The following is a 26,505-nucleotide window of genomic DNA, read 5'->3' on the forward strand; positions in this document are numbered from 1 at the left end:
TCTAATCTTAGAGAAAACCTGTTCTAACAAAGTTATCTTAAGAAAAAGGGAAGGAACTATAAAGAAACAGACTATTATAGAACTAGTAAATATTCTTCTTTTGTAGGTTAGGGACTGAGATTCAGTCCTGATAAGTAACTTGCTCAAGCCCTGTGTCAGTGGTGAATCCAGGACTGATTGCTGAGCCTGACTTCTGTTTCAGGCTCTTTTGAACATGCCCTTGTTCTCTCATCTTATGACCGAATTGTGTCATTTATTCACTAAATTTTAACTCTAATTTGGAAAATTATCAACTAATAAAACTGTGTTTCTCTTCAGCACAACTCCCTGGTTTTTAAAAATGAGTGTTACAAGAACGGGATACAGTCTCTAACATTAGAGCACTGTCATAGGTTCCTTAAGATCAGACCTTTATACAGGAAAAAGTTCCCTTGACATCTACTTTGATGTGGCTAGAAAAAGCTTCTATAAAAGTCATAGCTTTAAAGCCTTTTTACTCTATATCATAGTGACGTCCTATGTTGTAAAACAGTTTTTATCATCTGACATTTTCTTCAGATAGTTTTCCTGCTTTAGCTGTCTTATAAGAACTTTCCAAAGACTTCAGTCTGCCTGTAGTTTGTTGTTTGTGGCTCAAGAAGAGTTATCTTTGAATGTAGCTTAGAGACTTTGCCAAAAATGTTCTTTATTTATGTCTTGTCTGCAGTAAGAATGTTCAATTTGTGGCCAAGTGCGCAGTGGTTAATGTCTGTAATCCCAGCACTTTAGGAGGCTGAGACAGGAGGATCACTTGAGACCAGGAATTCAAGACCAGCCTGGGCAACGGAGCAAGATCCAGTCTCTACAACAAGTTACAAAATAGCTGGACATGGTGATGTGCCTGTAGTCCTGGCTACTCAGGAGGCTGAGTCAGGAGAATCACTTGAGCCCAGGAATTCAAGATTACTAATGTTAGCTATGATCGTGCCACTGCACTCCAGCCTGTGTGGCTGGCATAGCAAGACCCTGGCTGGCTGTCTCTCTCTCTCTCTCTCTTTTTTTTTTAAAGAAAATGTTTCATAGATTTACATTCTTATATATGGGGTCTTCAATGTCTATGTCTTCCATTTCTGTGGTTTCTTTTTGGGTAGACGTAAAAGAATTAACTGCAGGTTTAGAAAAATGACAATAATAGATTCTTTATTTGTGTTTAATTCTTCAACTGTTTAATTATTGTGGTAACTAAGAATGAATTATTCTGTGCTGACTTGATTTTCATGGAATTATTTGTAAAGTTTGGATTAGCAAGATGATTAGTAGTTATTTCAAGCGCTTCTTTGGTTTCTAAAGACTGTTGAGTACCTTCTGAATTTGAAGTTATCCGAGTAATAGTTGTAGAATTTAGATACCCAAAAGATTTGTGAAAACCACCTATATCCATATTTTAGTTAACTGATGTTGCCAAGATATATTCTGGTTTCCTAGTTAATCTTGTTTAACTAGTTTAAGAGTTAACATATATTTTGACTTGAACCCAGGAGGCAGAGGTTGCAGTGAGCTGCGATTTCGCCACTGCCCTTCAGCCTGGGCAACAGAGCAAGACTCTGTCTCAAAAAGAAAGAAAGAAAAGAAGAAAAGAAAAGAGTTAACATGTGTTTTGTATACTTCTTGGTGTTGGAAGCTGGTGGCTTCACCAAGGCAGATGAAGCAAGTAATTGCGTGTTCAGGGAGCACATCTGTGTTTTCTTTGCCTCATTTAATACAAGTGAGTTTTCTAATTTGGCTTTTAGGCGTACTTTCTTCTCATCATACAATTTTTTCTTCTGGAATTTTTTTTTAGAAGGGTCTTTTTCTTGATTGTCTTTAGGCAAAGGAAAAATTGTTGGAACTACACTTTGTTTTAAATACCAAATTCCTCATCTGGTGTCAAGAGAGTCAGGAGTGAAATGGTCACTACGTAGTAACTGGTATTTACCTGAAACCCATCAATCTCGCTTTATATTTTTTCACCGTTTTCAAGTTTTTCTTTGTCATTTAGGAGAAATGGGTAAAAACTCAGCTTCTGATCTTTATTTTTTTTTGTCCCTTGTGATTCTTAGAGTAAATCGCTGTCCTATAGCTGAGTATCACTTCTATGAGGTCCTGGGGGACCAGGGCCAGCAAGAGGTGCAAGGCAGCTGTTCTTTCATTTCAGAATTTTACAGGACAAAATTATTGGGACTTTTGGGGGTTATTTTGAGCCAAGTAAACTACAAAGAAAGTTAATGCAAACTCTTGAGAATTTTAGTGCCCACAAGTCAGAAAATTACAGGGTTAAAATCCAACCGTGGTACTACCTTTCAGGAATTTTTTAGTTGCATCTCTTCTCCTCTTCTGTTTCTAATTTCCCCTCCTCTCCCATACAAAATGAGAACTGGGAAGAGCTGGGAAGAACTGGAGAAAGCTAGATGATATCTGGCTTTCTCAGCAGTATATGGTCATTAGGGACTCACCCCAATCTCCAGAGGGTGCTCCTTGCCATAGAGTAGGGGCTGGACCTTGGACTGGTTGAAATGAATGGCACCTCAGGTTTGGCCATAACAGAACTAGATCAGCTTCTTACACTCTATTTTCTACTCTTGCCTTTCATTTGTATAGTGAGTGTACTTTACACATGTTATTTGCTATTCAGTTCAAGTCCATGAGGTTGCCTAACGATACAATGTCATCTGGAGTTTATGAAAAGGAAGCAGGGTCTAGGAGATGTCTCTCAGTGGCAAAGGGAAGCTCTAGCTCAGAATTCCTAGGCTAAAGGACCCTGCTACTACTCTTGGAGTCGGCAGAAAATGGAACACTTACCCAGAAATGTCCTTTTGGTTTTGGGCATTGTATTTCCTCTGGAAAACTTACTGAATGACCATTTATGATGTTTATGCTTCTTACTGGGGACTGTAAATGTAAGTAGTCTGAGATTGTGCTGATGGAGGAAACTGAACTCTGATTTGAATTACATTAGACTGTTTGTGTTAGAGTTTTTTTCGTTTTATTCTTAAGAATCAAAAGAATAACCAGTCTGAGTAACCCTAGAAACATCAAGGAGATAAGAGTAGAAATATTGTAATGCAGTAAGGATTGTTCAGGCAAGATACATTTTACTGGAGGGGTTATTCCGTGCTTGGCTTCTGTAGACTCTTAGCCTACTGAGAAAGATATGCTCTGTTCATCAGTTTGTTGGAAGAGTTTGGCAGTGAAAGAATTTCTTAAATTACTAATTCTCATGCATTCATTTGTTCATTTGGAAATATGCCAGACCCTGGGCCAGATCCTGGGGTTACAGCATTGAAAATGATCAATAAGCCCCATCCTCAGATTTTAATGGGGATGACTTTAAAAGTCTTCTGATCACAAGACTTTATGCACCTAATTGATTTTGGAAAACTTTCTAATTCTTTTTCTATTGGACCAGTTTGCTTTTAGAAGCCTGTGTCTCTTCCTACAATATCTTATGTGTTTGTTGCCTTTTTGTTTACAAAGTACCAGGTAATACAATAGATTATTACTTGATTCTCAGGGCCATTCTGGGAGGGAGATGTAGGGATTTTAATTTCTATTTCACAGATGAGGGGATTAAGACTCAAATATTTAGATAGGATGACGCTGCTTCCTAATTTGCATTATGTAGTCCTGGTTTATGCCTCTTGTTCCTGGTGTAATTGTCAATAGCACTCACTTTCACTCTCCAAAGTATTCTGTCTTGAATGATAAATTATTTTGTTATCCTAAGTTTAAAGGACTTTCTCAAGTAAGTGTAGAAATTCAGTCCTTGAACTCAGATCTTTAATAATAAAATCAGCTTTCCTTTATGTTACAGCAGAATATGACACTTGGTTTAGATAGATAGGGTTTAACTGAGCAATGTGTTACTAGGCATGGGAAAGGAGGGAGATACTGATGGCAAAGTGGTTAGTTAATAAAGTCAAATGCCTGGGCCCCTAGGACAGACACCTTTAGGGATCCTACAGTTTCTGATGCTGATTTTCCAGTGCTTATAATCTGCTTGTGGTCTTTCTGAGGCCTGGGTTTGAATGGGATTGGGTGCTTCGCTGCAGAGTGGACTCTGTCCCGAGGCTAACCTTTACAATTCTCTGCTGGTCATCACCTGTGCATTTCAAAGAGATTGTGCTAGAGGGATCATCTTCAGTCTGAGGTAGGGGGCATCTTTTCAACATGCAATGTTTCTCAACAGTTGTACCTGTAATTTACTTTGGTTATTACACCTTGATGGTCACAGAACCTTTTAGAGATTATCCAGCCTGGGATGAGCAGTGCTTGGCATTTCTGGCTTCACCACTGCCAGCAATGACAAAGCAGAGGGGGTGGAGAGAAACCTCAGGCCCTCGCTGCCTGGAGGTAGTTGATGTGTATATTGTAGTGGGGCGTGGCTGGACCACAGATCTTGGAAAAACTCCCAAAGAAGTGCAGTGTGATTGCCCTGGCAGCTGGCCTCTGGTCCCCAGGGGTGTATAACCAACTGCAGTGAGTTAGTTGAAGGCTACAAAGAAGCCCAGTTTAGCAGCTCTATAATCACAGTGTATAGCACAGTGCTGGAGAAAAAATGAGTTCTATGTTGGCTGTATTAAGTTTGAAATGGAAATTCAAACAGGCTGTTGATCATGCGAGTTTAGAGTTCACTGCTGGAGATGAAAAGTTGAGGCCACATAGAGAGTAAGGGAAGAGAACCCAGGACTCAGCCCAGGAATGTGTCAACAATTAGAGGCCAAACAGAAGAGGAAGGGCCAGCAAAGGAGGTGGAGAAGGAGTGGCCAGCCAGACAGGAAGGAAATCAGCAGTGTTCTTGGAGCCAGGAGGAAAAGTGTTTCAACAAGGAGTTGGGGGGCAACCGTGCTGAATTCTGCTGAAAGTTCATCATTGAATTTACCACAGTGGATAGTGGGTGACCAGAATGACTGGCTTTAGTACATTACTGAGAGTGAAAGCCTGATCAGATTGTGTTGAGGAGAGAATAGGAGATGAGAAAGTAGAGAGGACCGTGTATAACTCTTGAAATGTTTTAATGTGAGTCGGAGCAAAGAAGTGGGGTGAATGCTGGACTAAAGGAGAGGCTTAATTTTTTGTTGTTGTATTTTGAAAAGCAGCAAAGAACACAAGTGCCTGGATTTAAATCCTTGCTTTGTCTCTTACTGGCTCTGGGACCTCAGTTTTCTCATATGTAAAATGGGGATATAATTATGTTGGCTTTCTAGATTGTCGTGAAGACTGACTGAATGAATGTATGTAGAGTGCCTGGCATATGGTAAGGATGTCTATAGTGTTTGCTGCTGTTGATGTTACATGTTATATGAGGTGGGAGATCCTAGAGCTCGTGTGTTCTGATCGCGAGGGTGGAGAGGGTATGATGTAGGAGAGAGGATAGTTGCTGAGACCAGCCCAGGTAGACAAGTTAGCCTTTGGTAGGAGTAAAGTGAGTTTACCTGCCATTCTAGGGCATAGTGTTAATCAGCATAAGCCATTTAAGAAGTTAAATGTGTGGTTGTTTTTATTAGTAAATCACTTGAGTAATATCTGCTTCTAGTCAGATTCCTACACATCAGATTGATATTCTGCTACCATTTAAATAATGCCTCTGGGTTTTAGTGTCTTTATATGTAAAATGACATATGTATCTTGATAGTGACTAAAGTTTCCTTCAGTTTTGACATTCTCTGAACCATAACTTCATTTTTGTTTTAGGTCATTTCTAGTCATGGCTTTGCCTAAATTTTTAAGCCAGGAAACGAATGAACAGGAGTGAACAGGGAAAGCTAGCCAGGTTTCGAAAGAAATACCTATTTCCTGTACAGAGACTTTTGCACCAGCAGTAACATCAAAATATCCCATATAAAACCAGCTTTGTAAAGAAGTGTGATGGAATTTCCTTTTAGATGCTGACTCTGCCTAAGCATTAAACGTGTGTACTAGCAAAGTTGGCAAATGTGCTGTTATTTTACTGAACACTGGAAGAGCATAAATGTTGTTTTATGGAAAATTTCATTTCCTGCCATGTGTTTTAACTTAGGACATGGATAGTTGAGGTTTCAGTTGTGAAATCTTTTGATCCATTAAGTATAAGAGCAAGTAAAAATGCTAAAATATATAGTTTCTCCATTATGTTTTGTCCAATAAAAGAATGGCATATAACAAAGGGCCACAGTTACAGGTCCTAATTATATGAACTAACTTTGTGAGTAAAATAAATATGTGGCCTTCAAAAAGATTTCATTAATGTTTTTAATCCACACTGCTAGAAATCTTTACATAGTATACAGCATTTGTGTTAAACAAAACAAAATAGTAAGAGGGAAGCCTGTCTTTAAAAATATTGAATTGTGTAGAGTATTCTGTGTTCCAGATACAGATAGAACAGTTTTGTCCGGGTTGTTAGGATAAATAGCAATAGGTACATTACTGATCATATTATAAGTTGAGTATCACTAATGCAAAAATCCAAAATCTGAAGTGCTCCAAAATCGCAAAACGTTTTGAACACTGACATGACACTCAAAGGAAATATTCATGGAGCGTTTTGGATTTCAGAGTTTCACATTAGAGATGTTCAACCTGTAGGTATAATGCAAATATTCCAAAACTGAAAAAAAAAAAAGGAAATCCTAAACACTTCTGGTCCAAGCATTTCAGATAAGGGATCCTCAGCCTGTGATACCAGTAATTGGTCATAGATGCACCATCCAAATGAAAATATGGCTCAGTAGAAAGTGTAGCTTTTGTTTCCTCCTCCATCGAATTTTACATTTGGACATTAGGAAATGACTAATGCTTCAGTGTCACACAGTCTGGCACTTGATCATGAAACATTCTTGAGCGTCTCAGCTGAAATTCTCCCTATCTAGTTTTGTTAAGGAATTTAACACATGCCAGTTAAACTGTCAGAAATGAAATAATCTAGCTTTATGCTGTGTTTTAACAGATTGTTCTATCAAAAAAAAGTAAATGTTTATAAAATAACATTTCTTTTTTTTTTTCTATCTTGAGACAGGGTCTTACTCTGTTGCCTAGGCTGGAATGCAGTGACGCCACCTTGGCGCACTACAATCTTGACATCCAGGCTCAAATCGTCTTCCCTCCTCACCCTTCCAAGTAGCTGGGACTACAGGTGTGTGTCACCATGCCTGGCTAATTTTTGTAAATTTTGTTTTGTTTTGTTTTGTAGAGATGTAGGGTTTTGCTATGTTGTCCAGGAGGGTCTCAGACTCCCGGGCTCAAGCTGTCTGCCTGCCTCGGCCTCCCAAAATACTTTTGTAAATGTAATAAAAGGAGGAAAACAAAGTCATAGAGACCTCTGATGATTCTCATTATTTGTCTTTGTAATAAGATATTTAAAAAAGAATGTGTGGCAAACAAAAGAAAATAACAATTCTGCTAAATAAATCTGCTCTCCCTGACCTCTGCCGGACTTTTGAACATGTGTGGGGATTTTCTGTAGTGTTCTCTTCCCCTATGCACACAGCTTAAAAAACGTGCTCCCGAATTTCTACCAGTCTTTCTTCTGGAAAACAATTTTAAATGACCTTAGGTTCAAGTTTTTATTCATTCTGAAAATACTTACTGAGCCTTACTGAGTGTTGGTTTCTGTGCTTCATGTAACGAGTTGACTAATATGTGTGGAATGTGGTCAGAAAGGCAAAAACATATTGATAGAGTTGAGAGTATGAAGAGAATAAGGTGGACCTCAAGCAGGGGATATTACTTGAGCAGGGCCTAGACGGGTGAGCAGAAGGTTGGTAGACAGAGAGCCTGGCTCATGCTGAATGACCTCGGCAGGGTTTGGGGGAATGGGCGGGTGTTAGGTACCTTTGAGGACCAGCAGGTTGTCTAATGTGGCCGAAAAACCATGAGCACAGTGATCCAGGAGGAGTCCCAAGTTGGTATGTTAAACCGAACTTTTAGCTTTTTTTTTTTTTGGGTAGTTGAGTAGTAGAGAGCCACTTAAGGTTTTGAAGCTGGAGAGTAACTCAGTAAGGTTGGAAATTAGGAATATTTGCCTTGGCTGCTTTGAGAGACACAAGGAGGAGACCAAAGTAGTAGTTCAAGTGAGAAGAAAGACATTTTCAGCCCAGGGAGATGGCAGGTAGGGAAGGGAATGAAAAAACAGCCCAATTTATGGAATTTGGCTGTGTGAGGGATAGTATACCAGAATGAGTCAAAGTTTATGTGCGTTTGTGTATCAACCGAAAATGTAATTGACTTTGTTGAGTCCAACATGCATCTGCAATTGAATATCTGGTAATGGAAAGAAGCTGATTTTGCAGGGTTCTGTGAGGGCACATGCAGCCTTCTCTGTCTCTGCATTCCCTGTTCCCCAGTTTCTGATACCATGCTCAATAAATGTTCATGGAAGGAATGAATTTGATGGATTTCGTTGTATGGCATAAGTGAGTTTACCATTGGGACAGAACCATCAGATGATTTAGGGAGCATCAAGCTAACCTGGATTAGAATCCTGACTTGGCAATTCCTAGCTCAGTGATCTCGAGCAAGTAACTGAATCTTTCGGTTTCCTCATCTGCAAGATGAAGGATAATGCTATCTCTTGGGATATATGATTATTCCTTATCTACTGAATGAATGAATGCACACACATAAAATATTTAACCTAGCATCTGGTATATATCTGAGATAAATGCTCCTCAGACATTGGCTGTTGTTACTTAGGGGGAGTGTGGATGTCAGCTTGTGATTGGCAGAAAAGTATTGATGAGTTGTAAGCAGAGGGTGGGAGGAGAGTAGTAGCCTGTGCATCCTTGAGGGCCTCAACCTGGAGTGGGAGAGGGAGTAGGAGTGAGGCAGTTTAGGGAAAGCTCCTACAGAAGAAGTGAGAGAAGGAATGGTAAAGGAGAAAGACCAGGTCAGCGATAACGGGAGGGGACCTGAAAAGTTCAATGTTAGCTGTCCCAGACAAGGAGAAGGAGTCAGGGTGGAAAGTACCAAATTAAGAGAGGTCAGGGAGGGTGAGAACTGAGACTGGGCACTGAGTTTGGCTATTCAGAAAGACCCCAACCAACTGTCAAAGGAGAAGTTGCAGGAGAGCAGAAGCTAGGTTACATGTGGTCAAGGAGAGCGTCAAGGGAAAAGGGAAGATTCTGTGGGCTAAGGAGGAGCTCATTGCCTCAGTAGAGGAAGGGACAAAAGGCCAGATTTCTAAAGTATATTCAAGACAGTATGACTTTTAAGTTTGCACTGGTACAAATATGTACAAGCCCACCACACTGTACAGTTTCTTGTTGTCCATGTGAACACTCTCTCTGAGATCTTCAGTGCTCAGTCTTCAAGGTCCTGGTGCAAAAGCATTAGAATGGTGGCATATATATTTATAAATGAATAAAGTGTAATATATAATGTAAACAATCAATTAATTGTAGTTAATACAATAAATGCAGTCGTGTGTTGCTTAATGCTTAATCAGTTAGATCATATGTGCTGATAAGGCCCAGGGGTCATATTCCAGTTCTTATCTCCTCCATCAGTTTCCTGCAGTGAAGCTGTTGATTGGAAGGGCAGCAGGCCAAGTAGGAGTGGGGCTCATCACCACGATGTCATCACTGATGCCCCAGTCAGTACTTAGTCCACACTTGGCTGGGTACAGCATGCCTCCTGAGGAGAAGTAAGGCCAGAGCATTTTCACAGAGTGGAAGGAATTCCTGGTCCTAGTGTGTCTGACTTTCTACCACATAACATAAGTTTTGATGCTAGAAAGCAACTTTGAGCCCTACTGAGAGAAAGAGGACACCAAGAAGAAACATTAGAGGAGCAAGATTAGAGAAACAAGATTTGACCTCTGCCCTTGAGCAGGGCTGCCAGGCTGTAGCCAGGTAACCTCCTTACCACCTACATGACCATGTGTGGCAGCCCTGACTCTCAGGACTGCACGTACACAGCACTGTATTCCTTGACATCTTTTTTCAAATTGTGTCCTTCCCCATTGCTTATTTGGTGAGCACTGTGTGTCATTAGATAATAGTCATTGTGCAAACATCATAGAGTGTACTTACACAAACCTGGAGGGGCTAGTCTAATACGCACTTAGGCTAAATGGTATATAGCCTATTGTTCCTAGGCGACAGACCTGTAAGCATGTTACTGTACTGAATATTTCAGGTGGGCCAGCAGTGTTATAAGTGCTTTCGTTGGTATTATCTCATTTAATCCTCCCAGCAACCCTCTGAGGCGTCGGTGGTATTATTCTCATTTTGTAGCTGAGGAGGGCTAGGTAACTTGCCAAGAGTCACACAGCTGGTAAGTGGTAGAGCCGGGACTGAATATACCAGGCGGTCCCGCTGCAGAGCCCATGCTGTATATTCTGCTGCTTACTTTACTTTGTGGCTGAATTGCTTAGGATTGCAAATGGCATTAGATATGATCTTTGATGAAACAGGAATATACTAAAGGGAGGAAAATTGAATATGAAGGAAAGGGCTGGTGATTGCTGGTGGAGCAGTGTTTCAGAGAGTAGGCAGGACTAGGACCAAGAGTGCAGGTAGAGGGTCACTAATGGAAAATCACCCCACTTGATTTTTAGGAGAGGAGGGAAGAGAGGGTTGGCAAAAATCGGGAGAAAAAAAGAGGTTAGGGATTTTGTAGGAGGGAGAGAAAGGTAGATAATATTAGAAGATACTTTGAGGTGGTGAGAGAGACCACCATCCATCATGAGAATTATCAAGTGGATTTTTGAAAATGGTCTCCACTAATAGTTTGATGAGTAGTCCTGTGGAGTAGAAGGCCTGCATGAGCTCATGTTAGGATGGGACAAGCATTGACCTTGACAGATTTCCAAAGCAGCCTTTGGTAAAGCTGTGAAGGTCACACCTTCCAAGGTGAGGGCTGGATTTTGGTTAGTTGCTGATTTGCTGCCCCAAGTGGAGTAGACATAGAAGGTTGAGGTAAGAGTCATGTTGTCTTTTTTCTTTGCTTGTGAAGATGTCCCAGGCTTACAGGACAAAGAGAAACAAAAAGCAGATGAAAGAATAAAGTCAATAGAGACATTTTGAATTTGAGGGGTGTTGAGCCATGAATGGCACATTCCTGAATTGCTCCCTAGTCAAACCTATTCAAGGCCTTGTAGAAATCAGATACATTGTGTAAAATAGTGCTTTTCAAACAATCTGTAGGGAAGAGCTCTTTTTGTTGTTAAGGTTGTCAACTGTTTCCATTTTATAAAATATTGTATGATAAATGAATTCAAAAATTGATTAAAAACAAAGACATAAAGAGTGCAAACCCAATTTGTTTCCTATTACGAGATTCAACAGGCACAAGATTGTTCTGTGAAATTGTTAGTTTCTAAGTGCCTGCTTTTAATTTCTGAAATTAGTTCTTCATGAACTCCTTACACACTCAGAAGGAACAGTGGACTTCACTTTGCCCAATACTGATGGAAAATTGAATGGCAGCTCCCTGATAAGACCCTGGCTTGTTTACAGAGTTCCCATTTCCTGAGCTCTTCCCAGAGTGCCTAGCTCAGTGCACAGCTCATTGTGGATACTCATCAAATAAATGCTGGTTAAATGATCCCTTTAGTAGATGAGTTTTGAATGCAGGATAAAATTAAATTAGTATGATAGCAAGTCTTTCAAAAAGAAGTTAATTAAAATGTATTCATATGTGGGTAGGCTGAACTAAAGCAAAGTGTGCTTTACCTTGTTTGGCAATTTTCAAAAACCTTAGTTCCCAGGATGCCACCATTTGTCCCTTGTGCTGTGTATGCACTAACCTCAGCCACAGTTCGTCTTTTGGTTTTAGATTGTGTCAGCAGCTAAGGTGTGTGGAGCTGCCAGTGAGTCACCATCAGTGAAGAGCCTCCTCTTGCTTATTGCTGATCAAGACTTTTCCTTTAAAGCTGGCCAGTGGTAAGTGGCTTTTCTGTGTCCCAAGTGTATATGTTCAAGAAGGTGCCATCAGATAGAAGGGATTATTTTTTATTCTGGAAAAGACTTCTCTGGCTAGCCATTCCCTTGAGGAAGAGGAATTCTAGATCCTGTCTGCTCAGGGTGAGCCTTTGTTGGCACAGAGGATCTGATTCCTTTCCTGGCCTTAGAGCCCTTGGGTTTTGAGCCTGTGGCTCCCTCAGTCATATATGAAAATGGCTATCTTGAGTTTTCCTCATTCAAACAAAGCAGCTAGTTCTGGTCCATGGAACTGACAGCTCTGATAATTACGCTCTTTGGGAACGGTTGCTAACAGAATGCACTTCAGTAATCTAATCTTGAGTTACGTGTTGCTTTTTAAAAATTAGTCTTCTTTGTATCCAATGCAGAGTGAACAAAGCATCCTGAAAAGAAGAGGAACTAGTGACGTCATCACAGGGCTCACTATCCTCTTGACTGAATTCTTGTATCATACCTAGGTTGAATTTAAAATACTTGGCTTAATTTCTTATCAGGATTCCCCAGTCAGACCCAGCTCCCCCTAACCCCCACACAAATCATAAGTCTATCCCATTTGACTTGGGACTGATCAGCATGCTGACCAGGTTAACAGCTCAGCTGCCTCCCTTTTTCTCCAAATGGGGTCTCACTGAGGTTCAATTCAAGTTCAGTTGTAAAGAAAGCAACTTGAATTTCCCGAGGAAAGGTGTGTTTGGGTGTGTGTGTCCTTTATTTAAATAAAGCATTCATTTCTAAATGAATTCCTGGCATGTCAGTCTTGATAGTGTTTCTTAGGAGTCACTTGACTAATTTTGGCAGCCCATCTGGAAATGTGGTTTTGTTAGAAGGAGGATGTGTGATAATAGCAAGTGTGATAATAGCAAGAGTTAGCAGTCTTGTGTGTTAATAGTTTGCCTTTGAATTTAGAACTAGAAAACAAGATGCTGATTGCAATAATTTGCGTTTGTGAAGCAATTTACTGCAGTCTTTGCACATGTTTGATGATACACATTAAATGCATTTTGCCTGTTTTAGGGGGTGGGCAACATATTTACCCTTCAAAAATGGTTTAGCAGTCATTATATTGAAAAGTGGAAACTTTAATTGTAATGATCTGTTCTTCCATATTTCCTTTCTGTGAAAGTGTTTGTGTCATGTGCACAGCACTGTCCCTGTGCCTTCAACTCTGAATCCTGCCAAGACTCAGACACAGCCTCCTGGTTAGGAAAAGCCTGTGCATTGGTTATTGTGCTGCCACCGTGGTGTGCCTGCAAGTGTAATGCACTCGTAAACTTCAGTTACCTGATTAGAAAATGTCCTCGTTCCCTAGTGACAGTTGTAGAAATAGCATCCTGTGATTCTCAAGATGAAATGATTTGGGGTTGGTGTTACGTATACCATCACAGTGAATGGATTTGGTCATTTCACTGAATTCAGGCCTGGGTTTAATAAGTGCCTGTCAGACTTCTTCTGAGGTCAGACTTGGTAGGTAAGGATCACTGACTGGTTAGTGGTGATGCTTTTCCTCCCAGTTGTTGATCAGCATTCATTTCAGGCCCCTGGGCCCTCCTCTTTCAACAGATTGCACCCTTACCGTTGATTTATGGTTCTAGGGGTTGGGAGTTCCTTTTTATATGTGACCTTATGGGTACAGAGTGGCCATTTTGTTTGGGTTGGTGCTGTCTGTCCCTTCCGTGCTGTTGCTAGCATGGCTTTGCGCTCTAGGCTCTCTTCAGGTCATCAGCTTAGTAGTAACTGCCATGTGGCACTTTGGAGAAGAGGGCAAGGATTAGGGAGAAGGAGTGAGGATGTGGCTGCCAGGCGGTTTGTGTAGTTAGGATTGTCTGACTGGAGAACTGTTAGAAATCAAGGAGAGGGTTGCTGTTGGGCTTATCTTTGGGATAAGAGATTGGGCCATGATTCCACATCTCTGATTTTTTGACTGGTGGTTTCCTCTGACACCTATCAAACTCTGAGAATGAGGTTCCAGGCCCAACTGTAACTAAATCAATGAATGTTGTCTGTGACTAGCTGGAGCTTTAGCCACAGATCCCCGTGTAGACACCTTCAGCATAGATCAGATATAGGCCTCAAGGGGCTCTTTTTGCACTACACTGTGTTCTTCCTGGGCCTTGCAGAGAGGACGGGTTCCCGTAGCAGGAAACCAGTTCCAAGAGCTCTAGCAATCCATTCCTGAGAGAAAGGCCAAAGGCGGAAGTCACCTCAAAACATTTCACACATGAGCAGGGCTAAACTTGGTTCATCTTACTAGTAGACCTACCACTTGCTAGCTCCTTAGTGAGTCCTGCCCTTCACAGAATTCCTCCTCCCTGGGGTTGGAAAGATTGGCACTTGCTCTTGGGTCTGGAGCATGCCACCACTAGTCCTCACACAGTGTGCAGCTGCCCTGAGTTTTTAGATTCACATTTGGCTGTGGCACTCGCTGCCTGCCTCCAACAATGGTTGTGCTACTGTGGGTAACCGTGTATTGTTGCCTAGTGCCCTGAAGACTGCTCAGCTCACATGCTTGCTTTCTACCAGCCAGCTCTTTGATGCGGGCAGTTCCCTTATTTGTCTGGGCTTCAGTTCTCATATCTTCAAAGAGAGAGCATTAGACTATGTTTTGGGATATTTAAAGTGTTTAGCATAATGTCTAATGTTAACTTTGAGTTTAGCTTTTGTTATTGCTAGTATTTCATTCAGTCAGTTAGATCCTATGTACTGATAAGGCCCAGGGGTCATATTCCAGTTCTTATCTCCTCCATCAGTTTCCTGCAGTAGGAGTGGGGCTCATCACCACGATGTCATCACTGATGCCCCAGTCAGTACTTAGTCCACACTTGGCTGGGTACAGCATGCCTCCTGAGGAGAAGTAAGGCCAGAGCATTTTCACAGAGTGGAAGGAATTCCTGGTCCTAGTGTGTCTGACTTTCTACCAGATAACATAAGTTTTGATGCTAGAAAGCAACTTTGAGCCCTACTGAGAGAAAGAGGACACCAAGAAGAAACATTAGAGGAGCAAGATTAGAGAAACAAGATTTGACCTCTGCCCTTGAGTAGGGCTGCCAGGCTGTAGCCAGGTAACCTCCTTACCACCTACATGACCATGTGTGGCAGCCCTGACTCTCAGAGGACTGCACGTACACAGCACTGTATTCCTTGACATCTTTTTTCAAACTGTGTCCTTCCCCATTGCTTATCTGGCGAGCATTGTGTGTCTTTTAAGACTGTTTAAAGGGAGTCTCTTCTGTGAAGTCTTTCTTAATTCCTCTACTCCTGGTAGAATCGATTCCTTCCTCTGCTATGCTAAGCAGATTTTATCATTGCCCATTTAATTGTATGTGTTTGTTAATTTTCCTTCTCTTAGACTGGATTCATTGCGGGCAGGAACTAAGACGTATGTGCATCTTTGTACCTCCAACAAGTACCACAGTGCCTGTATATGTTAGGCGGTGCTCTCTTTGGTGTTTGCATTAAGTGAGTGAGTGGGGGACTCTGAGAAACTGTAAGCAAGGACTAAAGGGTTCTGGGATCTTGTAGTATAGCTGCTGTCTGCTTGGCACTGGGCTCCCTTTGTGGGCAGGACCCAGCTGCCTGGTGTGTCGTAGTTGGATGTGGACATCCACTGCTTCACTGCATGCCTAGGCTCCCTCTGCATACACTCACTCATTGAGTATATAGTAAGAGCTGTAACTCATGGCTCCAAGAAGGCTCATCCTACAAAGGACATTTTTAAAGGTGTGTGTTTAAAGTTTAGTTCTTTCTTGAGCAGATGTTTATGAAATATGTATTGTGCATATTTTCTTAAATCCATTCAGATGTTTTTATATAACTTAAATTCTTCCTTTTTTTTTTTTTAAATGAAGGAGTCCTTTCTCCAAAGTTACTAGAGAAGAAAGAGGGTTCCCTTTCATTCAACTGAGAGAATGGTCTTCATCAGCATTGAGCAGCAGAGGGCACTGTAGTTCAGGAGATGAAGCAGCAAAAGTAGCTCATTAATGTATTTATTTTGTAAACATGGAAATAATGGAGATTTTATATACCTCCTCTATGACAACATATAGCAACTGTGTTAACAAATGCTAACGATAGTCTTTTAAATTTTTATCTTGTCTGAGGTGAAACGAAAGTTCAAGTATTCATGGAAAAAAGTCAAGTGAAAATAGGTTAACGTTGACTAAAGACCTTTTTGGGAGCACTTCCAATCCAGAACTAGTTTTTAAAGACCATAATAAATGACTGGAAATGTAAGGCCATAGATTGGAGGAGGATTTTTTTTTTAAGTTCATAGATCAAATCAGAGAACATCTTGTGCTTTTCTTTTAAGCCTATGTGTGAGTAAGCAACTGGGGAATGATGGTATTTTTTGTTTTGTAATGGCTGTGAAACACCTAGATTGGATGTTTATGTTTCCCAGGTATGGGGATGAGAATTTTTTGTAGTTTTATGTCCTAATAAATTTTTCTTGGTATGTGACCAGGTTTATTGCTAGAATCCTCACCAACAAAGGGTTTCTGTGGCATAGAATTATTGAAAGCTTGAAATCCAGGAGCTCTAGACGATAGGATGTGGTTAGAAGAAAAGAAGCAAACATGAGACTTGTGTAGCTCAGAGGCTGTATCAGCCCTATTAAGTTTGCCAAATGCTAGTGGGAGAGTTTTTGTTACTTTTCTTGCCCCTTTTTCATACTTTTTAAAACTTGAAAAAACTGTTAGATTGAGATATATTTATATAAAATTCAAACATTTAGAGGGTACAGTTCAGAGGTTTTAGTACATTAAGAGAGTTGTGCAGCCATCAGCACAGTCACATTTAGAACATTTTTATCATCTCAGAAAGAAACTCTGTAAGATTATTCATACCCCATCCTCCTGCCCAGCTTAGATGACCACTAATCTATTTTGTCTCTATGGATTCGTCTATTATGGACATTTTATATCAGTGGAATCATATAATACAGTGTGTGGTCTTTTTCTGACTGGCTTCTTTCACTTAACATGATTTCAGGGTTGTAGCCTCAACATACATCTATGATGTAGCTTGTATCAGTACTTTCATTCCATTGTTTGGATATACCACATTGTGTTTATATCTTTATCAGCTGATGGACATTTAGATTGTTTTCCACTTTGGGGCCTTTGTGAATAATGCTGCCATGAACATTCACGTACAAGTTTTTGAGTGGACATATAATTTCACTTACCTTGGGTCTAAACCTGGGTGTGTAATTGTTGGGTCATAGGCTAACTCTGTTTAACATTTTCAGGTACTACCAAATAGTTTTCTAGAGGGGCTGTGCCAGTTTACATTCACACCAGCAGTGTGTAAGTGTTCCAGTTTCTCCAGAACTCACTCACACTATTATTTGTCTCTTTGATTATAAACATCCAGGTGGATTTGAAGTGGCAGCTCATTATGATTTTGACTTACATTGCCCTAATGACTGTTGATGTTGAACATCTCTTCATGTGCTCATTAACCATTTATATATCTTCTTTGAAGAAATGTTAATGAAGAGTGTTTTGCCCGTTTTTTATTTGGTTGTCTCTTTATTACTGAGTTATAAGAGTTCCTTTTGTAATCTGAATACAAGTACCTTAATATTAATAGATACATTATTTAAAAATATTTTTTCCCATTCTGTAGATTGTCTTCTAAGCTTTCTTTCTTTTTGTTTTTTTTTTTGAGACGGAGTCTCATTCTGTTGCCCAGGCTGGAGAGCAGTGGTGCAATTTCGGCTCACTGCTACTTCTGCCTCCCAGGTTCTAGTGATTCTCCCACCTCAGCCTCCCGAGTAGCTGGGACTACAGGTGCGCGTGCCATCATGCCCAGCTAAGTTTTGTATTTTTAGTAGAGTCGGGGTTTTACCATGTTGGCCAAACTGGTCTCAAACTCCTGACCTCAGGTGATCTGCCCATCTCGGCCTCCCAAAGTGCTGGGATTTGTACAGGCATGAGCCACTGCGCCCTTTATTGATGTTAACATTTGTAGCACAAAGTTTTTAATATTGATGAAATCTAGTTTCTCTGTTTTTTTTTCTCTGACCTTTTAGGTTTGAGATCATATCTAAGAAGCCATTTCCATGAAGTTTTACTCCTGTGTTTTCTTGTAAGAGTTTATAATTTTAGCTCTTACATTTAAGTCTCTGCTCCATTTTGACTTAATTTCTGTATATGTTGTGAGATAGGGGTCCAAATTCATTCTTTTGTATGTGGGTGTTCAGTTCTCTTAGTGCCACTGTTGAGTAGACTGTTCTTTTGCCATTTAATTGGCTTGGCACCCTTGTCAAAAATCAATTCACTGTGAATTTAAGGCTTTATTTCTGGACATTCCATTCTTTTCCATTGATCTACATCAGTGTCTTCATTACTGTAACTTTCTAGTAACTTTTGAAATCAGGCGTTAGTCCTGCAAATGTATACTTCTTTTTCAGGATTGTTTTAATGATTCTGGGTTCCTCAAATTTCCATAAAATTTTATGATCCACTTGTCAGTTTCTACAGTGAAACCACCTGTAGTTTTAGTAGGTATTGCATTGACTCTGTGGATTAATTTGAGGAGTATTGTCCTCTTAGCAATATTAAGTCTTCTATGTCATGAACATGGGATCTGCTTCTATTTACTTAAGATCTTCAATTTTTTTTTCCAGTGGTGTTTTCTAGTTTTTGTTGTGTAAGTCTTACACTTATTTTGTTGAATTTATTCCCAATTATTTTATTCTTTTTTATGCTATTGTATGTGTAATTGGTTTTCTAAATTTCATATTTGGATTGTTCATTGCTAGTGTATAGAAATACAGTTGATTTTTGTCTGTTGATCTTGTATCCTGCAAACATATTAGAAATTATTAGTTCTAATATCTTTTTAGTATTTTTTGTTTTGTGATGGCTGTCATATATACTTTAGTATTTTTTATATATGTTATTTTAGTATTTTTAGTATTTTTTAGTATTTTTTGTTTTGTGATGGCTGTCATATATACTTAGTATTTTTTATATATGACAGCATACCATCTGCAGCTCTACCTCTGCAATCTGAATGCCTTTTATTTTATTTCTTGTTTACTTATCTTGGCTAGAGCCTTTAGTACAATGTTAAGTTGGAGTGGTAAAAGTAGACATCCTTGTCTTATTTATCTTGGAGGTAAACTTTCAGCCTTTCACCATTAAGTAGGATGTTAGCTGTGGGTCTTTTGTAGATGCCCTTTATCAGGTTGAGAAAGTTCCCAATTATTCACAATCTGTTATTTTTGTTAGGAAAAGTGTCAGCTTTTGTCATCTTTTCTTCCTCTATTGAGATAATCATGTTGGTTTTGTCATTTAGTCTGCTGAATGGTGTATTGTATTGATTTATTTTCCTATATTAAACCAATCCTGTATTCCTGGAATTTTTCTATCTATATTCAGAAGGGATATTGGTCTGTAGTTTTCTGTCGATGTCTTTGTCTGGCTTTGGTATGAGGGTAATACTGCTGGCCTCATAAAATTAGTTGGGAATTGTTCTCTTCTGTTTTTGGAAGATATTTTGAAAGATTGGTATTAATTTTTAGTTCTTACCAGGATGTCATTTGGACCTGAGCCTGCCTTTTGTTTGTTTGTTTGTTATGTTTTTGAGATGGGGTTTTGCTCTTGTTGACCAGGCTGGAGTGCAGTGGCACAATCTCAGCTCACTGCAACTTCTGCCTCCTGGGTTCAAGTGATTCTCCTGCCTCAGCCTCCCACATAACTGGGATTACAGGCATGCACCCCCATACTTGGCTAATTTTTTTTTTTTTTTTTAGTAGAGATGGGGTTTCACCATGTTGGTCAGGCTGGTCTTGAACTCCTGATCTCAGATGATCCACCTACCTTGGCCTCCCAAAGTGCTGGGACAGGCATGATCCACCACACCTGGCCTGGACCTGAGCTTTTCTTTGTGGGAGGTTTTAAAATTAACTCAGTCCTTTAACTTGTTATGAGTACGCTAAGATTTTCTTTCTTCTTAAGTCAGATTTGGTAGTTTATGTCATTTTAAGAATGTTTGCATTTCATGTAAGTTAGCTTATTTTTTTGGCATATAGTTGTTCATGGAATTCTTTTATAATTTTTCTTTCTGTAAGCTTTTTGATGATGTCTCCTCTTTTATTCTTGATTTTAGTAATTTTTCTTTTTTTCATAGTCTAGCAAAGGTTTGCTAATTTTGTTTAACTTACCAATTTTTAAAATTGCTTAAGCAATAATTATTTATTTGGTTTTTCCTTTTAGGGTTGATTTCTTTATTCCAGGAGTCTCTGTGGTTGGTGGGTTTTCAATATGCTCCAGTCCCAGACTGCTAGAACAAGAGAGAATGATAGAATTGGCAGTGAAATATACGAACCACCCTCCTGCCCTCTGGGTTCACAATAAGGTAAGCAAACTGCCTGTTTAAACTGGATGATCTGGGAAATCTCTGGCACCCACAAAATTTGTGTTAAGGTCACTCGATTCACCTAGGTAACCTGGGCTTGAGTAAAAGGATACATGCCCACAAAGAGCGTCTAAGAAACGTGCATTAAGTATGAGCCAGAGGCTTTGGGATCTGGAAATATTTTGTGGGTCACCAAACAGTTTAATACTGCTTTAGAATTAAAATATTTTATATTTTATGCAAGTTATAAAAAATTGGCTCTCTGTGTCATGTAAATGGTAAATCTATAAATCAGATTATTTGGTCCTAACCATCCTAAATAAAGGGAATTAAATTATTATTCTGTCATTTGGAGGGGAGACTGTCTGATTACATAGTACTGCTTCTTCCCAGAGATGAGCACAGCTAAATCCACGGTGCCATTGCCTCTCCATTTCAGTCTCTGGAAAGCTCTTCACTTGGGATTCTGAGAGAGAATCCAATTTGACTGCTGTTAATAACTCATACTTCACCACGGGGCTTAATACAATCCTACAGAAGCTGCCTGTCATTACCTACTAGAACTCTGGTAACAAAGCATGCGCTCAGAACAGATCAGTTACTTGTTGTCTTCGTTTTTGACCCTTCTATCCTTGTCACTTTTTGCCTTTTCTATCCTTTTCCTTTTCCTTTTGCTTCCACTTCATTACTAGAATGTCTTCTATATTTACCAACAACCTCTATCCCATCCCAGGCATTTTCTTACCTTCTTTACCAAACACACATACCAGTACAAATATGGCTTCAAAAGCAGCATTTTCCTGTTTCCTGGAAATCATTGGGAATCAACAAAGGAAAAAGAAAACAAAAACTATTTTCAGCAACACACTCTAGTATATTTTTAAAGGTTGCAGAAAATCATTGTGTTTTGGAAACACACTCTAGTATATTTTTAAAGGTTGCAGAAAATCATTGTGTTTATGTAGGAGCCACATGAAAATAAGTAGAGGAGACAGGCCAAGAGGAGCAGATCTCCTAGAGCACCAACAAAAATACATGAGGGAGTGGGGTGGGACTTAAAGCTATTGTCTGCAAAAGGGTATGTAGAAACAGAGTTGAGTTTTGTGGCTGCAGAAGTTCCACCCGGACGCAGCAAGGTTCAGTTAGGAGGGAAGGCACATGAAAAATGACACAGACCATGTTTATAGGAACTAATATGTCCTGTAGTGGCTGAAGAGAACTTTTACATTGGAAAAACCAGCTAGCTTAGAGGATACTCTCTGGCCCGTCCCCCAATATAGAACCCTCTTACAAATAGTTGGTCCAAAAAAAAAAGCACAGTTCATTTTAGTCTCATGAAAGAAATCAAAGAAGACATAAGTAAATAGATATACTGTGTTCATAGATTGGAAAACTCAACACAGTACAGAAGTCAGTTCTCCTTAAATTTATATATAGATGTAACATAACACTAATAAAAATCTCAACAGGATTCCTTTTATAAATATGGACAAAGTGATTTTAAAATTTATATGGAACAAAAAAGGACCTAGGATAGCTAAAACAATTTTGGAAAAGAAGAATAAAGTGAGAAGAATCACATTAGTCAACTTTAAACTGCAGCATTCAAAACAGTATGGTATTGGTGAAAGGAGAAACACATCAAATAATATAACAGAATAAAGAGTTCAGACATAGAATGACACCTATACAGTCATTTTATTTTTGACGGAGTTGCTAGATTCATTGGAAAAATTGAATGGCGAAAGGATAGTCTTTTCAACAAATAGTTCTGGAACAATTTTGCATCTATATGCAAAAAACAGAAAGCCTTCAACCTAAACCTCATACTTTATATTCAGAATTAACTCACAATGGGTTGTAGATCTAAATATAAAACATGGTACTGTAAAAGTTCTAGAAGAAAACAGGAGATATTTGGAACTTGAGAGTAGGTAAAAAGTTCTTAAACACAGTGCCACAAGCAAGATCCATCAGAGAAAAGGTTGACGATAGGACATGGTCAGAATTAAAACTCTACAAAAGACATTTAACACAACTGAAAAACAAGCTATAGACTGGGAGAAAATATTTACAAATAAAATATCTAACACAGGACTTGAATCTAGAATATATAAAAAGATCTAAACAGTCAACAAAACACAAGTAACATGGTTTTTTTTAATGGGCAAAGGATTGAATAGACACTTCACTAAAAAAGGATATCCTTATTTTCATTGCAAATAAGCAATGAAAAGGTGTTCAGACATCATTAACCTTGAAGGAAATGTAAATTAAAACCTTATGTGGTGGAATACCACTACAGCCCTAGTCCAGTGTCTAAAATTAAAAATACTGACAATTCTAAGCATTGATAAGGACGTGGAGCAACTGGAACTCTCATATATTGCTTATATTGCTAGTGGGAATGCACAATAGTACAGCCAATCTGAAAAGCTTATTAGCAGTTTTGTATAAAGTTAAACATACATTTACATATGACCCAGCACTACCACTTCTGAGTGCCTTAGAGAAATGAAGGCTATGCTCACATAAAAGCATAACATGAATATTTGTAGCAGTTCTCATAATTATTAAAAACCATTAGAAACAACCCAGATGTCCCTCAGCAGGTGAATGGATAACCTGTGATACATTCATACAAGGGACTGCTATTAAAGGGATGAATTATTGATGCACACAGTCTTGTGGGCAAATCTCAGAGGCATTCTGTTGAGTACAAGAAGACAATCCCAAAAGGTTACATACAGTATAATCCCATTTTTTTCACATTCTGGAAGACAAAGATATAAGATAGGAAACAAATCAGTGGTTGACTGGGGTTGGTGTGACTGGAAAGGCAGGAGCATAAAGGGATAGCACAGGGGAATATTTTCAGGGGGTGATGGAACTAGTATGTGTTTTGATTTTGATGGTTGTTACCCAGATCTATATGTGTGTTAAAATTCATAGAACCATATACCAAAAGAAAAAGATGTCTGTTAAGGGGATTTTAAAAATAATTTTTAAAAAATCTGCAGGAGCAACAAAGTGTATTCTTGTGGTTTACACGTCAAGTTGTGTCTGTTCAGGATAACCCCCAGATGCCGGTGTGGGCATTTCCGTCGTAAATGTATGCTGTCACATTTTTACCCTGCAGCCTCCTGAGTCTCTCTTTCAGTGTGGCCTCAGCTGCCTCATTCCTTTTTGGATTCTCTGTGGATTTTCCACTCATTAATGTCTCTAGGCTGCTCCTAGAGGTGCTAAAATACATTGCTGGGGTGAGATCAACAAGGTGTCCACATGCCCCTTGCTCAGAGTTGAAATAAGCATAGCCATCCCAGCTCCTAGTGCCATGAACATCTCCCCATCCTCCTTATTATCCTTAGCCTCCCATGCGACCTGGCCTGGTCCGGGTCCACAGTGTCCTGCTTGGTTTCATGCCTCATTGGCATTTCAGTGAAGGAACTTATTCTTACAGGCTGTAGAAAATCTCAAAGTGGTGTTGCCTGAATGCACATCCTAATTGTAGTGCCTGCTCTAGTCTGCCCAGTGGGAGTTGCAAACGGCCTTTATGAAGTCAGATTTTTCTTGGACCCATTTTCAGGTGGCTCTTTTCCTCCTGAGGATTTGTCTTATTAAGCCATCAGAGTGGACAGTGGAGGCACGTGAATGTCTAGGTGGCAGCAGGCTGCACCATTGAGACAGGGAATAAAGTGCCATAAATGTTTCCTTTTTTAAAAATCTGCTTTGGCTCAAGCTCTTGGCAGAGTAAAGGGTTCTAGACAGCTATTGTGTGCTCAGCTCCAGTTGCTGTGGAAAGGTTGTTTATTTCACAAGTAGAAAATCTATACCAAAATTAGATACATTGCTGTGTAATTGAAGGTAATGTCGTTTTACTCACTTACATATTATAGTATACAGTACATTGAGTCTTGTGTTCATGTTACCCTGGCAGTTTTTATTGATCAAAAAGACAAAGGTGGCTTTTGATTCTTTCCAGATGCTAGCAAATTGGAAGATAAACCTACTGCAGATTATTTTGTCATTAAGAATAAGACAGGCTTCTTGAGTATTATCTTTCCCTGGGGCACATTTTCTTGCCAACTTTAGAGTTGAAAATACTCCGTTTTCTAAAAACAATAACTTAGAGGCTTTCTTTTGTTGTCATTACTAAGCATGCCAAAGATGGTCATTGAAGAAAATTATTTCAGTCCCTTTCACTCTGATTCTTATAGATAAAGAGAGAACTGCACAGGCAAGCAAGAGAGGGAGGAAAGGAGGATATAGGAGATGAAATTCATTGTCATCATTAGGCAGAGCCTCCTGTATCTTAAATTCTATTTTTGAGACTTGAAAGAATATTTTAAAGCACCGTGGTAGCCACTGTAGCAGTTCCTAGATTTTAGTTATTCCTAACTGAATGCTCCCTTGCTGCTAATTTCTTTTGTCAAAATGAAAACCCACTTATCACCATTCATGTAAAAATCTCCTGCATATTTAAAGTAGTTAGGTTCAGACATTTTTTTCCCCTGAGAGAAAGGGTGTCCATTCATTTAACAGTTCTTTACCAAAAAGGACATTTTGTGAATTCAAATAATTTTCATTTTTTAAGATATTCTCTAAGTTTAACTGATCTTTAAATTGTAGAGCCCATATTAAATTCATGTCCAAAAGTACTTACTGCTCACCTGCCATGCAAGGTGCCATGGTGTGAAAGCTAAGGCTTTGGTTCTCAAAAGCATGCGATATGTTATTACTTCTTCGGAGGGCATTCATTTAGTTGATTTATGCTAGGAACATGTAATGGGAGAAACCTATGCTCTTAATATAAGTTTCTTTATTCCTGGAATCTGTTTTTTAGTGACAGGGAAGAATGAAGCTGCCATCGCCAGCACTTTTTCTTTTGTGACAGCTGCAATGTCCAAAATACCTTCTTATATAGAGCCAGATACTAGTGAGCTTCTCCCCATTGTGAGTCAGTTGATGTTCACACCAACCCTGTGAGGTGGGGTGTGCTTATACCTATTTTCTAGGGGTGGCAGCAGAGGCTCAGAGAACATAAAGGATTTACTGGATTTCATAGGGGCCATGATTAAAATTCAGTCTTGGCCGGGCGCGGTGTCTCAAGCCTGTAATTCCAGCACTTTGGGAGGCCGAGGTGGGTGGATCACGAGGTCAAGAGATCGAGACCATCTGATCAACATGGTGAAACCCCGTCTCTACTAAAATATAAAAAAATTAGCTGGGCATGGTGGCGCGTGCCTGTAATCCCAGCTACTTGGGAGGCTGAGGAAGGAGAATTGCCTGAACCCAGGAGTCAGAGGTTGCGGTGAGCCGAGATCGTGCCATCGCACTCCAGCCAGGGTAACAAGAGCAAAACTCTGTCTCAAAAAAAAAAAAAAAAAAGTTCAGTCTTTTGACTCCTGGATCAGTGTTTTTTTTTTTTTTCTTTCCCAAACAAGGGGTTACCAACTTTGTGAGATCCAATGCCCTTTCTAGAACTGTCCTGAAATTTAAAAAAAAAGTCCTAGTTAATGTAATGTACCCATAGATTTTTTTAAATAACATAATTCTCTAACTGTAATACAAAGGAGAAGTACAAGAAAGTGATTCATAAAGAATACTAACATGTAAATGTCTAGGCAGATCTAACTGGAAAACAGAATGAAGTAGTTGAATGGCTGTTCCTGAGCATAGGATCACCATGAATACACTGTCTACAGATGTAGTGAGAAAGGTGTGTTGTGTGGGCGACACATGTCACTGGAATGTGGTTTTCCAGAACAGTGAATATGCTTGGTAACATTCTGAACACAACAAAGTGCAATTTACATTGTGTTTATTTGTAAAAATGAGTTAGGGTCTAGTTTCAGATCATTGTAAACCAGTTTTCACCTGTAAGAATGTCTTTTGGGTCATTCAGGAGTCATTGTACAGGACAGTCTTATGCATTGTAGATAATGGTGTGCTGACAAACCAGCTATCTAAACTTAAAAAGCCCTGAGTTGTATCATTTGCTGATTTCTGTATTGTAAATACTCCCACAATAGCTGATTTCAAACTACCAGTAGAAACTTTCTTACAAAATTCCCGTACATTTAACCACGAGCTTAGTAGGAGCCAGCTCTGGGAAACCACTAACTTTGTAGGATCTCTAGCATCTCTGACCCTGGCCTCTAAATGCCAGTTGGAGTCCCCAGATCATTGTGATGATAAAAAATGTCATCACAAGTTTTCCAAA

General features: G+C 39.5%; 1 protein-coding gene and 1 pseudogene across 13 annotated transcripts in view; one reads left to right on the plus strand and one right to left on the minus strand.

The window, feature by feature from the left end:
- Positions 1 to 26,505, plus strand: part of OXNAD1 (oxidoreductase NAD binding domain containing 1) — a 73,949-nt gene that overhangs the window by 10,416 nt on the left and 37,028 nt on the right. For all 13 annotated transcript variants that reach the window (XR_013528663.1, XR_001907905.4, XR_004735748.3 and 10 more), the window contains exons 5-6: positions 11,773 to 11,879; positions 20,141 to 20,282. Coding sequence is in view for 9 of the 13 variants with exons in the window: in XM_054246947.2 (XP_054102922.2) it covers positions 11,773 to 11,879; positions 20,141 to 20,282 (249 nt within the window). In the remaining 4 variants the exon portion in view is untranslated. The remainder of the gene's footprint in view (positions 1 to 11,772; positions 11,880 to 20,140; positions 20,283 to 26,505) is intronic.
- LOC100387803 (THAP domain-containing protein 5-like) lies at positions 499 to 1,616 on the minus strand (annotated as a pseudogene).

The sequence above is a fragment of the Callithrix jacchus genome, chromosome 17 (genome assembly GCF_049354715.1).
Source record: "Callithrix jacchus isolate 240 chromosome 17, calJac240_pri, whole genome shotgun sequence".
Classification (NCBI taxonomy): domain Eukaryota; kingdom Metazoa; phylum Chordata; class Mammalia; order Primates; family Cebidae; genus Callithrix; species Callithrix jacchus.